The sequence below is a fragment of the Otolemur garnettii genome, unplaced genomic scaffold (assembly GCF_000181295.1).
Source record: "Otolemur garnettii isolate 467f Iridium unplaced genomic scaffold, OtoGar3 scaffold00115, whole genome shotgun sequence".
In the NCBI taxonomy this organism is placed as follows: domain Eukaryota; kingdom Metazoa; phylum Chordata; class Mammalia; order Primates; family Galagidae; genus Otolemur; species Otolemur garnettii.
This window is the reverse complement of record NW_003852510.1, coordinates 3,545,777-3,562,839: the sequence shown is the minus strand read 5'-3', so window position 1 is coordinate 3,562,839 and position 17,063 is coordinate 3,545,777. Positions and strand designations below refer to the sequence as shown.

General features: G+C 35.5%; 1 protein-coding gene across 4 annotated transcripts in view; it reads left to right on the top strand.

The window, feature by feature from the left end:
• GPHN (gephyrin) overlaps positions 1-17,063 on the top strand; it is a 642,655-nt gene that overhangs the window by 413,004 nt on the left and 212,588 nt on the right. For all 4 annotated transcript variants that reach the window (XM_023517593.1, XM_023517595.1, XM_023517592.1 and 1 more), the window contains exon 9: positions 7,218-7,352. In XM_023517593.1, the coding sequence (XP_023373361.1) occupies positions 7,218-7,352 (135 nt within the window). The remainder of the gene's footprint in view (positions 1-7,217; positions 7,353-17,063) is intronic.

Below are 17,063 nucleotides of genomic sequence, written 5' to 3'. Positions count from 1 at the left end.
AAAAAAAAAAAAACATGACTCAATAGAAGACAGACACTAATGAAAATACAGTTTTTTTGACATTTGGGATTCACCATTGGTTGTCAGGAAAAGACACGTGTGGGCTTAAGGAAGGGCTGTAGAAGTGTACTTCTCTGGCAGTGCAAACTACCTATTTCCATTAGATGAATCCATTGGGCATTTCAGGGGATATTCTCTAAAATCATTAAGGAATAATTTTTTTAAAGGTAATACCCTAACTTTTTTATAAGGACAAATGAATACATGTTTTTTTCAAAATAAAGTTTTAAGTAGCAAAAATGATTGGAAGAGGAAATATGTGCTCATTTACTTCCTTGTCATCAAATATAAATTTGTGTTAGTTTATTGGTATTCACACCAACAAAGACATAGCTTTCAAATGGGGAAACAATATTTTGCCTATATATTCTGATTTTTATAATACAACTATCCAATTCTTTTTTAAAAAATGTCTGCCCAATCTGTCATATTTATCTTTAGGACAGAAAAAACAACACAGAGAATCAGCACAGTTCCTAAGAAGGTTCTGTGTTCCCATTACAGTTTCCCTTAATGAGAAAAATTCTATTGTTTAATAATTCACAGTTGAAATTACATTGCATTTCTGAAGAGGTTTGAGATCAACTGGGACAAATTGTTTTTTGCATGCAATAAGTTGCATAAGATAAGAGCAACACAGATTAGTTCTCTAAAAGTAAAAATACCATTTCTTTTAGAAGTGATGTGGCATTTTTCCTCCTCATTTGTGCTGACTTAACCCACTATAAATTCTGCTTACTCTAGGTCAGGGGTTCTCAACCTGTGGGTCGCGACCCCTTTGTAACAATGAAAATATATCCCGCATATCAGATATTTACATTACAATTCATAGCAGTAGCAAAATTGCAGTTATGAAGTAGCCACAAAAATAATTTTAATTTTATGGTTGGGGATCAGCACAACATGAAGAACTGTCTTAAAGGGTCATGGTATTAGGACATATTCGGAAGGTTGAAAACCACTGCTCTAGGTAGATCCTCACCACTCCTTCGCAAATCTTTGATTCATCTCTCTCGTACTAAGTCCCTTATACAGGGTGTCCATGAAATTTGTGTGCATCTTACTATGACAAACCATCTGACCTTTCTATTTAAAAGTATTTCTCTGAATTAATGCAAACTTTCATGCTATTTCAAAAAATACTTGTAATTCTCAAAGTTAATGGCTGTTTCTATGTCCTATTATTAAGTGTCGACTATGTGCACGACATTGTGCTCATTCTCCCTTGTTGAGTGTATTGACCATTTATTTTTGTAATAGTCTCTGCCATGTAAAGGGAATTGTTTCCTTAATTTTCTTTTTGAATTGTTCAATATTGATTTATAGAAATACAACTGAATTTTGTGTATTCATGTATCCTACAACTTTGCTGAATTTGTTAGTGCTAATAGTTCCTTTTGTGAATTCTGTAGAATTGTACATGTATATATAAATCATTATTGTATGAACAGAGGTAGTTTTACTTCCTCCTTTCCAATTTGGATGCCTAGGGCAGCACCTGTGGCTCAAAGGAGTAGGGCACTGGCCCCATCTGCTGGAGGCGGCAGGTTCAAACCTAGCCCCAGCCAAAAAAAAAAAAAAACAATTTGGATGCCTTTATTTCCTTAAATTCCAGTAAAATATTGAGAAGAAGTGGGACGAGCAGACATTTTTCTTCCTGATGTTAGGAGGAAGTTTTCAGTTTTTTATTAGTAAGGATTTTAGCTGTGGGTTTTTCATAGATGTCTTTATCAAGTTAAGGAATTTGCCTTCTATTCCTAGTTTTCTGAGTGTTTTTATCATGAAAGGCGGTTTTACCTAATATTTTTTGTCCATTAATTGAGATGATCATTTATGAGTTTTTTTTCATTTTTTCATTTCATTAATGTAGTGCATTATATTGATTAGTTACATTATACTGAGCCATTCTTCCATATCTGGAATAATTATCAGTTGGTCTTGGTATATAATCCTTCTAAAATGCTTTTTTATTTTGTTACCTAGTATTTTGTTAAGAATTTTTATGTCTGTGTTCATAAAGGGTATTAGTCTATAATTTTATTTTTCTATGGTATCTTTGTCTTTCTGTGAGCTTAATATTGGCCCCAAAAAATGAATTAGGAAATGTTCCCTCATCTTATGTTACATGAAAAAGATGGGGGATATTTGTTAATTCTTCTTTAAACTTTTCATAGAATTCCTAGTAAAGCTACCATATTAGAAGTTATGCTTCTAGTCAGGTTTTCTATTTCTTCATAAGTTAATTTTGGGAGTTTATATGTTTCTAAAAATTTATTTCATGTAGGTATCCAATTTGTTGACATACAGTTGTTGGTAGCATTCTCTTGTAATCATTTTTATTTCTGTAAGATGAGTAATACCATCTCTATTATCTTTAATAATTTAAATCTTCTCTCTTTCTTCTTGGTCAATGTACTTAAAGATGTCTCAATTTTATTGATCTAATTGAAGAACCAACTTTGATTTTGTTGATTCTTTCATTTTTTTCTATTTTGTATTCCATTTATCTTCACTGTAATCATTATTACTTTCTTCTGTTTCCTTTGGATTTAGTTTGAATTTTATTTTCCTTTCTTAAGGTAAAGAATAAGGATATTGATTTGAAATCTTCTTTTTTAAGGTAGATGTTTACAGTTAAACATTTTCTCCTCAGCATTCCTTTTCGGCAGCCCATGAGTTTTGGTATGTTATGTTTTCATTTTCATTCATCTCAAATTATCTTCTAATTTCCCTTGTGAGTTCTTAACTCATTGGTTGTTTAAGAATGTATTTATGGGACAGGACACAATTATAAGAGAAACTTCACCTAACAAATGCAATCAGTGTAACCTGGAACTTTGTACCCTCATTGAATCCCCAACGATTGAAAAAAAACAAAAAGAATGTGTTTAATTTTCATGTATTTGTGAATTTCCCAAATTTCTTTCTGTTATTAATTTTCAGTTTCCTTCCATTATGTTTAGAGAAGGTACATAGTAAGATTTTAATTTTTTTCAATTCAGTGAGACTTTATTTTATGGCCTAATATGTGATATAACCTGGAGAACATTCCATGTTCACTTGAGAAAAACATTTATTCTGCTGTTATTGGATATTTTCTATGTGGCTGTGTAATTGGTTTATAGTTTTTTTTAGCAATCAAGTAGGCAGTAGCTCATGCCTATAATCCTAGCACTCTGGAAAACTGAGGTGGGAAGATCCCTTGAGCTGAGGAGTTAGAGACCAGCCTGAGCAAGAGCAAGAGCAAGACCCCCATCTCTATAAAACATTGAAAAATTAGCTAGGACTTGTGCCAGGTGCATGTAGTCCCAACTACTTGGGAGCCTGAGACAGGAACATCACTTGAGCCCAGGAATTTGAGGTTGGTGTCAGCTAGGCTAATCCCATAGCACTCTAACCAGGGGCAATAGAATGGGACTCTGTCTCAAAAAAACAAACAAGAAAAAAGAAAAAAAAATCAACAATCAGGGAAAGGGAAAGTAAAACCACAATCCAGTTGTTGCACACTGACCAGATTTTTAAAACTTAACAATACTGACAATGTTAGATAGAACTAAGTTGTAGAATAAGAGAAATTGTTATACTTCTCTGTTGATAGACAAATTGGCTTAACCAGGTTAGAAATACATAAAAGAAAGTATTTATACCCTATAATCAGCAATGGTATTTCTGAGTATGTATCTCCTAAAATTTATGCCCATGGACATCATGGTTAATGAACAAGAATATTCAGAATGTCCTCAAATTGAAACAATGTAAATTTCTGTCAGAATATTCTATATTGACTGCCTCCTCTTTTGACCCTGGTAATCAGGTCCTGTCTTCATCATGTGGTGAAGTAGTGCTCTCTCACATAACTGTTGGCTGCCACCATCTTCTCCTTCAGTGTATGTTTCTTCCCCATTTTCTAGTGTCTGTCTTGGCATATCCTTTCCATATGGTCTTTGTCTTTGGGGTCTCCTCTGTTTCTGTAACTTTAACAGTTATATCTCTAAAGTAACTTGTCTTTGTCTAGCATAGGTTTCTTTTTTCAGATGGGGAGATTTATTTCCAGGCTATATAATGACATTGTAAATTTATCCTTGCCAATATTAACTGGATCCACAATGAAAATTAAAAAGTCCTTGGTTATCTTTCATACTCATTCATCTATACATTTTTTCCTAAGATTTCACCACTCCTCTACTTTTATAATGATGTCTACCTTTTTATATATCATATCTACCTTTTATTTTCAGAATTTACCCTGATTTATCATCTCTACTTGGTTCTTCACTTCATAGCTTGTCCATTTACTTTACTAGTCACTTGCTTAATAACTGTATTTAATGGGTTCTTTTCAGCTCTCTCCTTATTCCTGTTCTCTGCTGTATTTGATATTTTTATAATAGCTCCCTGAAACTATTCTTTTCTTCATTCCTTGATATTCACCCATCTTATTTTTTCTCTTTTCATCTCTAGTGATTTCGTACAGATAGGAACACCAGAAAATACATCTTCTAAACCAGAATGTTTTTGACAATGGAAAAGACGTGCTATTTAGTCACTGATAATAAATATAGATCCAAATTTTTCAAGGAAATACTGCATGTTAGTTACCCCATTTATAGATCTTCTCTTTCTTTGCCCAGTTTCTTTTCTTCTGTTAACTCCTTAATATGGGTATTACCTAAATTTTTCAACTATTGTCTTTCAATATTTCAAATACTCTTCTTGGTAAAACATTTGAATTAGTGAAATTACCACTTCCATTGATAATTCTCAAATTATATGTCCAATCCTTAACTTTTTTCCAAATTACAGACTTATATAGCTTGTCTGATAGTTTCCAACTGTCCAAAAAGTATAAGTAGCCCAAAAACTACATACCCCCAAGATTTAAGCTTATCTTTGGCTTTGAATAACCTGTTTTATTTACATACTTATACATAACGCACACAGATATATAGTATATTTATATACTTATGTTTATAAATCTGTAGATATATATCACATATATACATGCACACACAAAAAGACACATTACTTTGTACAGTTGCTTCAGTAGATACTGGTCATATCATAGTAGCAAAAATACACTCACACCATGATAATGCTTTTTATTAATAGTATGCAAGATAGACATTGATCAAATGATCACACATACAAATGTCATATATGTATGGTTATTTCTGTGAACAAGAGGTACATCATATCATGTGAGGTATGATGGGGTATTTGACCTTTTTCTTTCTAATACATAGCCTATTTTTATTAGATAATAGGTAGCTCTTCACATCCAGACAGTCTCTATTTCTTGAAAATATCACAGTTCAGTACTCAAATATACTAGCAAAAAGAGTTATGTTTCTTCTAAGAATTCCCATTGCTTTTCATGCTAGTTATAGCTATATTGCTCATAAATCACATAAAATATCAACCACTGAAATGTTCTCAATATCATTGGTATTGAGGATATTGATGTAGAAACTGAAAAAAGGTGCTTCTACGGAAATAGTGTTATTTCCTTTGTGAGAAAGAAATGATAAATAATAATCACAAAGTCTGGATGTTTCTTTCTTCTTTTCACATAGTAAGTGATATTTGTTTGATTGAATGTTAATTGCTTGTTCTTTTGTCATGTATGTTACAAGTCTTATACGCAAAACTTTAAAGTGCTCAAGCTCCTATTCTTAGAAGACTTATCCACATTTCTACAGGCCAGAACATGAACTAAATTATATATAGCCTAAAATAATAAATTTCATAATTAACATGAATATTAATATTAAAATAATCTGCATTTTTTATGTTGGTATAGTTTTAGAGAAGTGATTTTTTTTTTTTTGAGACAGAGCCTCAAGCTGTCCCCCTGGGTAGAGTCCTGTGGCATCACAGCTCACAGTAACCTCCAACTCCAGGTCTCAAGCGAGTCTCCTGCCTCCGCCTCCCAAGTAGCTGGGACCACAGGCCCCTGCCACAACGCCTGGCTATTTTTTTGGTTGCAGCCATCATTGTTGTTTGGCGGGACTGGGCTGGATTCAAACCTGCCACCTTAGGTGTATGTGGCTGGTGCCTTAGCCACTTGAGCCACAGGCGCCGAGCCTAGAGAAGTGATACTCAAATTACGTCAATGTCTACTATGTTGATAGGTATAATACAATAATAATAACAATGGCCAATATTCATTAAATATTTAATGCTTGGAGGACAACAAAGTGAAACTCTGTCTCTAAAAAAATAAAAAATAAATATTTACTACTTGGCAGTTCTAAATAATTTACATACATTATCTTAACCCTCTCAGTAATCCAGTGAAGCAGATACTTTAATTATCCTTATTTTTCAGGTAAAGGAATTGATTATTCAAAAGCTATATCCATCAGGGTCCCAGAAAATGTCATAAACGAGTAATTGGGGGGAGTTCATGAGAGCCAAAAGTATTTACGAAGGTTTGGGTAGCATTTAGGAAAAACCATGAAACAACATGAAGTGCCCTGGGACTGGTAACAGTGGCAGCTGTTAAGACTTCTGGTCCTACCTAATAAGGCAAAGGGAAAGAGTGCGATTAGGACCTATATGCAAGAATAGCAGTCTGACAAGAGCTATGATCTTGAGTTGAGGGACACAGCCAGCCTACAATGAGCTGGTAGAGCAGGAGCCAGGGCAATAAATAGCAGACCTTACTCTATGCCACCACCACACTGCACCAGCATCTTCTACTGTCTGAACCCAACTAGAAGCCAAAGAGCACAAAGTAGCTTGTTGATGGTGTCCATACAGGTCAGCTTGGAGTAGAGAGGGTGAAAAATGTTGGAGAACAAATCTAAAAAGGAAATGGAAAATATCTAGAAATTAAATAACTTGCTCAAGATTTCAAACTATTAAATAGCAAAGAAAATGTATGAATGACAAATACTTTACTCCTAACCACAAGTATATAGTAGCTCATACTAAAAAGCTTTATGAGAGATTATTTACCAGGGAAAATATTTTAAATCTGAAAGTTTCTATCCTATCTCAAATTGCTGGGTGCATTTATACATAACAGGAGGTGACAGCAAATATGTGAGAGTTGAGCAACAAGAATGCCAAAAAAATAAGTTAGACATGAGTATTTATTTTAGGTGTTGTTGGCCTTTTCAGTATATTAAATCATAGCTGTTCCCCTTGTTCAGATTCCAGACTCCATCATTTCTCGTGGTGTTCAGGTGCTCCCACGAGACACAGCCTCCCTCAGCACTACTCCTTCAGAATCTCCTCGTGCTCAGGCTACTTCTCGCCTCTCCACAGCTTCCTGCCCTACACCAAAAGTAAGTACAGTTTCTTGGCACCTTATACCACCTGCTCTACCATGGAAAACGGGGAACACTAACCAATACACATATTTCCCACTTCTTATCAAGGTTGGATTGCATGCAGGATAATACTATGAAAAATGAATGGAATATAAGATAGTTACCACCGTTATTGTACAAGTTGTCATATTAGATTCAATAGTAGGACAATAAAGATTTCATGCAAAATGTCTTCTCCATCACAGCCAAGGGTATCACTTTCTGTAGCTGCTGTTTCTTTGTTGCAGGCTTGTTATCTTTGAGCATACTTGTCAGTATAGATGTAAAGTTATTTGTTTATACTGAGGATGAATGTATTTTTGGCCCAAAAATAGTAGGATTAACTAAATACTGTCACCAAAGGGATTTCTTTTTTTACCTTGTCCAGGCAGGGGAAGCTCCCTGCTCTAGTATCATTCCAAATTTTTTCAAACATATTTAACTTGGAATGTTGCTGCCTAATATTTGTAAATAAATCTAAATTTATTAGAAAGAAAGTTTTAATGCCAACCTTTGAGGGGGGGAAAGAGTTTTAGTCTTTATTTTTTATGATTGCTATCACTGAATTGTGATGGGGAGAAGTATTTGATACTTATTTGATGCTCACATCTTTGTATATGTGATAAATTAACTAGCAGACTTAATTACTACTGTGACTGCTTTCTCCTAGAATGTCCCTTCTCTGGTTAAGTTAGCCATTTCTGCTTTCAAGTTCTCTATGTGATAGATCCAATATTGCTATCAAAACATTAACAGTAACATTCCTTACTAATATTCATAAGACATCATAGTAGCTATCAGGCTACACCCTATAAATTTGTTGTAGGGGTCTGATAGTTAATTTTTCTTTGTCAGCACATTTGAGGACTTGTATAGCTGTCTTTCTCAATTCCAATTTTTTCTATCAATTTTATGAATGTTATAATTTTATTTTACTAGAAGTGATCTCAAACAATTCTTGATGAGGGCAGTGCAGTTTATTTTACCTTACATGGTACAACCTTCTCAGCAAAGTCTTCAGAGTGTTTCAGAGGATATCATTGTTTTTGGACATGTCAAAAATAGCTGATATTAATTTTATCATTTAAAAAATTGAAGTCTGGAACCTGATTAATAGATCCAAAACCACATGCCCTTTGTCTTTGTCAGCGGTGCCACATGTGTCAGGTGCCTTGGAGATTCCTTGTGAGGTAGTAGAGCATGTAGCTCTTTGCCTCTATCCACTGGTCACCTTCCTGCTCTGCTGACCCTCTGAAGCTTGGCACCAACATTCACCACTAAGTGAGTTTGTGCACGACTATTATCTGCAGTGTGATATCAGTGTTCAGGACATTTTTCCCAGTGGCCAAGTATCCAAAGAGGAATTATGGGACAGATGTTCCATGGCTCGCACTGGGATTTGCATAAACCAATGCACAGCTCCTCAAGTCCCCAGTGACGGACCCCATCATCTTGGTCTTTATCATGCTACCTGCACAATATGGTAGCACTGTACTGTATAGGACAGCTCCTATACACATGCCACTGAGAGCACCTATAGGGTGCTCAAGACTACTGTGAGGTATACCATAATGCATGCGCCTTATGCACCTCTACCCATACCAGAGTATGTTTCACACATAGTGAGCTCTGATTGGTGCCACAAAATGTTAATTGGTCTCCTTACTGCTAGACCTGGTGGAGATGACCATGCATTAATGAATCAACTACACATGGTAGCCAGAGAAGCACAGATGACATCGTTAACTGCAATTAATAAGTTTCTTGGAGAATTTGATTCAGCTTTAATATTAATTCCAGGTGTTGCTGATGAAATTCCAAAATTCAGAGAGGCATATAAGATACTTGAGAAAGATGTAGATTCGTTGTGTTTTTCTTATGCAAAAATAACATCTGTATACCATGAAGATAGCCACCTCAGCGTTTCCACACTTAGCATCAGCAGCACTATGTCATGCATCTGAGACATCTACCACTATGAAAAATTACTGCCAGAGTAAACCTATACCGGGTGTAATATCTGAATCAAAACTCGAGAAGCCTTCAAGAAAAAACTGAATCAAGAAGGCTTCACAGCAGAACAATGGGCCATTGTGGAGTTACGCAGCCTGTCAACATATGTTAAGCTATAGCTGCCACGCTCTCTCACAAAAAACAATGTCATGAACCTGTCAGCTCTGGGATGGAGTCTGACTGAAAAACTGAATTTTTTTTTTTTTTTTTTTTTTTGAGACCGAGCCTCAGGCCATCCCCCTGGATAGAGTGCCGTGGCATCACGCTCACAGCAACCTCCAACTCCTGGGCTCAAGTGAGTCTCCTGTCTCAGCCTCCCAAGTAGCTGGGACCACAGGCACCCGCCACAACGCCCGGCCATTTTTTGGTTGCAGCCATCATTGTTGTTTGGCGGGCCGGGCTGGGGATTCGAACCCGCCACCCTAGGTGCACGTGGCTGGTGCCCTAGCCGCTTGAGCCACAGGCGCCGAGCCGAAAAACTGAATTTTTAAAACAACATAACCATCACGTCCAGCACACCTCCCACAAGCTCAAAAGGAGCTGCCTCAGGTACACTGCACTCGACTCCAGCAACACTCAACATGACCAACCACCAAAAATTAAGTATGTAACTCTTGCAGGCCTAGAGCCGATACCAGGTGAATTAGAGACATGAAGACTGAAGAATGAAGAGTACTGAATTAACTATTAGATTACATGACCTTCAAAAAAGACCTAGATTTGAATGCCCTGCAATATTGGATAACAGATCCAGTCAAGGAAATTGAGAATTTAAGAGCTTCAGCAGGGATTTAAGAATATTATTTATGTAATCAACAATCTTCAGTGATATTGTGAAATTGAATTTAAACACATCAAAGAACAGCTTAAAAAGCTTCAACTTAATGGTTCATTTGTTCACTCTTACTCTATTCAAGGAGTAGTACCAGTGGGACATATTTATCCAAATTTACTCCATACAGTAACTCCCCTCGTTGTCATGCAAGCAACCCGTTCCAAGACTGAATCTTCAGCAGTGGTTGATAAATGGAAAAGCTGGTGACTTGTGTGAGCAATGTTTGATGGACGTCACCAGGCCCACTTCCCAGTTTCACCATCATGATTTTGCAATTCACAACACCCATGAATTCACAATAAACATCATGATTTAGATACTATATCTGGACAAGTGTGGAACATTCACAAAAACTTTATACTTTAGTTTTAGGTATAAATAGCCTTAAAAGATAATAAAAGTAACCAATCAATTGATTAATTAAATAAATAATTAAGGTCTAATATCGTCAGTGAAAAATATTATAAGAACATTTGAGACATGAAATGTATGTTAATACTATTTGGGTGCTAGTCAGCTACATTTCAACTGAATGAAAACAAGTTATTTTTAAAAACTGAATTGAATGTAAAAATTGGATCCATTTTTTTTTTGGTTTATTTGTTTGTTTGTTTTTTCTGTGAGACAGAAAAGGTCTTTTTTCTCACCCTTGGTAGAGTACCATGGCATCATAGCTCACAGCAACCTCAATCTCTTGGGCTCAAGCAATTCTCTTGCCTCAGCCTCCCAAGTAGTAGATGGGACTACTACAATGGTACCTGCCACAATGCCTGGCTGTTTTTAGAGACGAGGTCTTGCTCTGGCTCAGGCTGGTCTCAAACCTGTGAGCTCAGGCAATCCACCTACCTCGGAATCCCAGAGTGCTAGGATTACAGGCATGAGCCCCCGTGCCCAGCCATGTCTTTTAAATTATTAAACCAAAATAAATTATAATTCAGCTGCATTGAAATTCAGCTATAAAAGCTAGACTCATTTATAAAGTTTGAGAAATAATTCACTGAATATTAAGATCTAAATCTTGGGATTATAGAACAATCCAAGATATGGTATTTTTTTCTTAATGATATACTAGATTCTGAAAGAGGGAGGGGGTGGGGGTTACAGGGGGTGATATACCTTTGGGGGGCAGAACACTATTATGGGAGGGTCTTTATCTGACACAAGCAGTCAGTGTAAACTGGTTCTTTGTACCCTCAATGAATCCTCAACAATAAAAAAAAATAATAGTAAACTAGGTTCTTAAATAATTTTTACAATACTTCAGACTAAATTTAATTATACATAGTAGTTCTTGAGACTTTTTAAAACTTTGTGATTACATTTTAGTTACGAAGAGGATGTCAGATACAATCTTAAAAAATCACTGTTACTTCCCAATTCACCAAAGTAAAATCCTAAAAAATAAAAAATGTGACTATTCATTAATTTAATTTGTTTTTTGAAAAACTTGAAAAGACCAAGTGATTTGTCTTAATAGTTTTTCCTTAGTTAATGCTTAGATGTTCAAACTGACAGTGGATTCAAATATAGCAGTATATTTGTATTGAGAATAAGATTGTATCCCTTTTAGATAATATTTACCAGCACTAGAATGTATACCCCAAAGATAAAATTAATTGATAATTATTAATTAATTAATAAACTAGAGGTTCTTGTAAGTGCTTTAATATCAGTGATAGATATAGTCTTTGTCGTCATGGAATTTGCAGTTTGTCAGAGGTTGAGTTTCTCTTATCTAAAATGGTTGGGAACAAAGTATTTCAGATTTCAGAATTTTTTTAGATTTTAGATACTAAACTAGTTGAATGTCCCTAATCTGAAATGCTCCAATGAGCATTTACTTTGAGACTTTGAGCTCAAAAAGTTTCAGATTTTAGAGGATTCAGATTTTAGATTTTAGTTTAGGGATCCTGAACCAGTAAAGCTAATATGTAGATAAACATAATTAATTGTAATAATTAAAATTTTATAACAGTTATAAATTGAAATACATACTAACCAATGTGAGCTTTTGTGCAGGTTACAGTTTTTTTTAAATATATTCATAATATATTCATCAATAATAACCAATTTAAAAGGTGGTTATCATAAATCAACTCTCAGGTCAAAACATTTTGTTATTATGGAAATAGTCTAATTCAGTGACTTCATTATCCAATTTCAAATCTCATTTCTTTTTCATTTACAATAACAATTTCCTCTTTTTTTTTTTTTTCTGCAGTTTTTGGCTAGGACTGGGTTGGAACCCACCACCTCCAGCATATGGGGGTCAGTGCCCTACTCCTTGAGCCACAGGGACCACCCTCCCCCCCTTTTTTTTCTTTCTCCACTGACTACAGTTTCAAGGTCAGGTACTAGATGAATTGTTTTCAGTACACAGACTGGTCAACATAGCGAAGTAGGCCTAATAGACACTCAGTCTAAGACAGTTAGGTCAACTTAAGGAGGTGGTCAATGTAGGGAGGTGGTTGACTATGGAGGTTCTACTGTATTTTAATTTTTTAGCACAAATATTTGGAGGGGAGAAGAAGTTAATAGTGACTCACAAGTTTCTAATTTAAAATATTGGGTGGATGATATAATTTATAATAATGATAATTTTATTAGTTATATTAAAGATTTAAAAAGAGGTAGTAGGTTTTGAGGGTAAAACAGGAAAGGGTAATGCATTTCTATTTTGAAATTGTTTAAGGTGTGAGACAACGAAGGAGCGATACTCAGCATAAAATTGGAAATAAACTTTCCAGTTCTTATTTTACTGCATCTTGGTTGTGATGTTTATAATTTAGTACATACCATTATTAGTGCCGACCAAACTGCTTAGAAGTCTTCTTTCTGGGATACAAATTAGGTATTCACAGTCTATCATGTGCTGCAATATATATATGTGTGTAAATGTATTTTTTTAACATCAGAAATACAATACAATTTTGAATGATCAGCTCTAGATAGAGTACTTGACTTACTAATAGAAGACTTGGATTCAAATGCTTGCTTCTCTACTTAATCACTACACAAAATTAAATAAGTTATTTAACTTTATTGAACTTTGTGTCTATTATGAAACTGGCAATCCCTGTCTTTGTGTTTATTAATTCATTAAATCAATCTTTCCTAATAGTGGGAAAGCAATGGTGAGCAAGTAGATACTCTTCCCAGCTTCACAAGCAGGTAAAACAAACAACTACAAATTAAAATTAAATATAATAAATGCTATAATTTGTAAACAGAAGTAGAAAATATTATGGGGATAACTATCAGAAACACCTAACCACATCATTACGAAAACACAAAAGGGTCAAATAACTGAGTTATGATTCAAAATTAATACTTCCAACCTTTCTCTCTGTAGCTTATCATCACTAGGCAGTATTTAAGCATCTTGTCTATCTGAATGTGTGTGTAACAATATTAAATATTATTTTAGATTAACATTTTGTATGTATGTTGCAATATAATATCTTAGATTATGATTTGATCCTCTAAAATTTGCCAGCTAGCATGAGAGCAAGATCTTTAAAATATACTGTGTTTTGATTTTTTTATACATTCATCACAGTCTAATGAATGTATCGTTATTTCAAAACAATTTTTCATAGATTGCATTTTCTACAGCAAATATTGGTGTGCTGAAATGACATAATGTTTTATTGTATATGGGAAATAAATTTCTGTTTTATATCAAATATTTTCTTTTAATGAAATCTGACTAAAATCATGAAGGATTTTCACTCCTCTTACAGTCTTTCAAGAACAAAGTTGTGATTTTAGTCTTTTGCTGCCCTAAGTAAAATGGTACCTATGTCAAAAAGTGTGTAGATTCTGTTTCTAAAAAGTATGGGCAATATCTAGAGGACTCAAGTTCTAAAATAATGATAGTCTTCCAAGAAAGGTTTGCTGAAAGAATAATTCTGTAATAGATAAATTCTTTTTTTTTTTTTTTATTTGAGACAAAGTCTCACTCTATTGCCCCAGGCTACAGTGCCACGGCCTCAGCCTAGATCACAGCAACCTCAAACTCCTGGGTTCAAAGAAAGTGATCCTCCTGCCTCAGCCTCCCCAGTAGCTAAGTCTATAGGCACCTGCCACAACACCTGACTGATTTTTCTATTTTTACTAGAGTCAGGGTCTTGCTTTTACTCAGGCTGGTCTCAAACTTCTGAGCTCAAGCAATCCTCCCAGCTCAGCTTCCCAAAGAGTTATGATTACAGGCATGATGCCACTGTATGTGGCCTAATAAATTCTCTTTTAAAGTGAGTGTGATTCACAGCTTAGGTGAGTGATGTTTTCAGTTATGAAGGGCAGTAAGTAGCATCTCCATTTAGAAATCAAATCAAGAGGCTTAAACGCATAAGATAATGACCAGAGCAAAAAAAAAATCCACATTTTTAATTCACCATTCCTTTTATATATTAATAAAATAGAGGATATTTTTAAAGAATTTTACATGTATCATTCATTTATTCCTTAAGCATCTGAAGTTTGATTCTGAAGATGTAAATGTAGTCTAAAGTTAGATATTCCCTTGTACCTTAAAAGAGAAGAATTTTGTGCTTAGACTATTCTAAGGATGTTTCATTTTTTCGTGTAGGAAGAAAATACAATGAACACTATCAATATCTAATTGAACTAAAATTTATACAATGATTAAAAGGTATATTCAAATATTTTTCTATGAAGGGTATGGTCCTTCAATACACTAATGTCTAATACTACATTCAAACAAAATGTAGAATTATGGCTTCTTTATAGTTTCCTGTTACTGTCCTTTGAACTGTTTTCATAACTGAAAGTTTTTCATATATGAATCTGAAAGGCAGTGATTTCCTTTATGTATAAAAATGACATTATTGATTTAATATCACTATAATATTCCCTGATATATTTTTATCCCTCTGATATTTTTTCCTTTAATGTAAAGTTTTTACAAATGATTTCATGTTGTCACCATTTTCCTTTATGATCATCAGGACGATGTTATCATGTGGCTAGTTCATTGCCTACACCTGAGGTTCCCAAGTCTCTAGAGAATCTAATAAAGTGGCTGTAATTCTAGCCTAAATTAAGTTACTAACTAGTGCCCGAAAAACATTTTCTATTATTTCTAAGAACCTAAACCAAATCATTAATACTGTACTAAACATCAAGTTTCTTTGCTTTTATCTGAAACTATATCAACATTAGTATATCAGTATGTTTAGCTGTTAATGATATTATAGATTATACGTGTACAGTCAACAAACAACAAAAATGTTAGAACCACTGAATGAGTAAAATTAAAAATACATCTTTGAACAGAAAATATGTTTTCTTTTGTGCAACATCTGGAGATGTTGAACGATAATATTCTCATCAGTATTGGTCAAATACAGCAGTTCTCAAACTTATTTTTTTAATTTCATGTTAATATGAGAGTACAGACGATTATGTTAAATTGTTTGCATTTATTAGGTGAAGTCCAAGTTGTAGTTAAGCCATTTACCCAGGAGGTGTGCCATATACCCCTATATTCAGGCTGTGAATCAGGTAAGTTCTCAAACTTAACTGATCTCAGGGACCCCTTCATACTTTAAAAAAAAAAAAATTTAACAGCTAAGCATGGTGGCTCATGCCTGTCATCCTAGCACTCTGGGAAGCCACGGCAGGTGGATTATTTGAGCTCGAGAGTTCAAGACCAGCCTGAGCAAGAGCAAGACCACATCTCTACCAAAAATAGAAAAATTCACAGGACATAGTGGTGCCCACCTGTATAGTCTCAGCTATTAAGACGCTAAGGCAAGAGGATCGCATGAGCCCAAGAGTTTGAGGTTGCTGTGAGCTTTGATGAGGCCATAGCACCCAGGGCAACAAGAAGAGCCTGTCTCAAAAAAAAAAAAAAAAAAAAAGGCAACAGTAATACTACTACTGTACAGAAGGAGTGCTGGAGCATCCAGGGAAACAATACCCCCAACATTCTGAAAAGCTTTGCGGCCAAGAGTGAGAGCTGAGTGTGTCCTCAGAGGGAAATCCCCCCACCCCTCATCCCTGCTGCCCCTCTCACCGATCGTGGCTCGGATGAGCGAGGATGCATCACCAATATTGTTGAGACATTCCTGTTTGATGAAGTCTGCCACAGGCGGCGGGAAGCTCTGGTAATGTGCCTTCACATTGTTCTTGAGAATGAGGCCACTGAGAGAGCGGGTTGGCTCATCTGGGGAGAGAGGGCCAAGGTTCAAGGTACCATGAGGAAGAAAGCAGGGTACAACCCACCCGGAGGGTGGGGTGCATGGGCATACCTTCTGACTTGAGTCTGGTCAGGACGAAGATCAGGTAGTTGTTGAAATCAGGAAACTGGTTGAGTTGTTTGAGTTTCTACCAGGCTGTTAAGGGACTTGGGAGACAGTGGCCTTCCCCAGGCAGAGCTCCCTCGCTGTCATGTTGCTGCTAGCACCTCTGAATACTGGGACCAAGCAGCCACCTTTTGAGGTTCCTTTCCCCCATAATCTCCTATGCCCACAACAACACAAAACATTTCAGACACATTAAGTTTATACAAGGAGCAAGGTGGAATACCTGAGCTTCCTACCCATTCCTGAAGACCTGGCCAGAGCACTCTGAAGGTGGCAGCTGCTACTCAGCTCTGCTTACTAGCAGTCCAATGGTGACTGCATTTTTAACCAAAAAAATAAATAAATAAAAGAAATCCAAATTTTCGATTGAAACTTGCTAATGTTTCAAAATATTGGCTCAGCACTTGTGGCTCAAGCAGCTAAGGTGTCAGCCATATACACCTGAACTGGAGGGTTCCAATCCAGCCTGGGCCCGCCAAACAACAATGATGGCTGCAACCAAAAAATAGC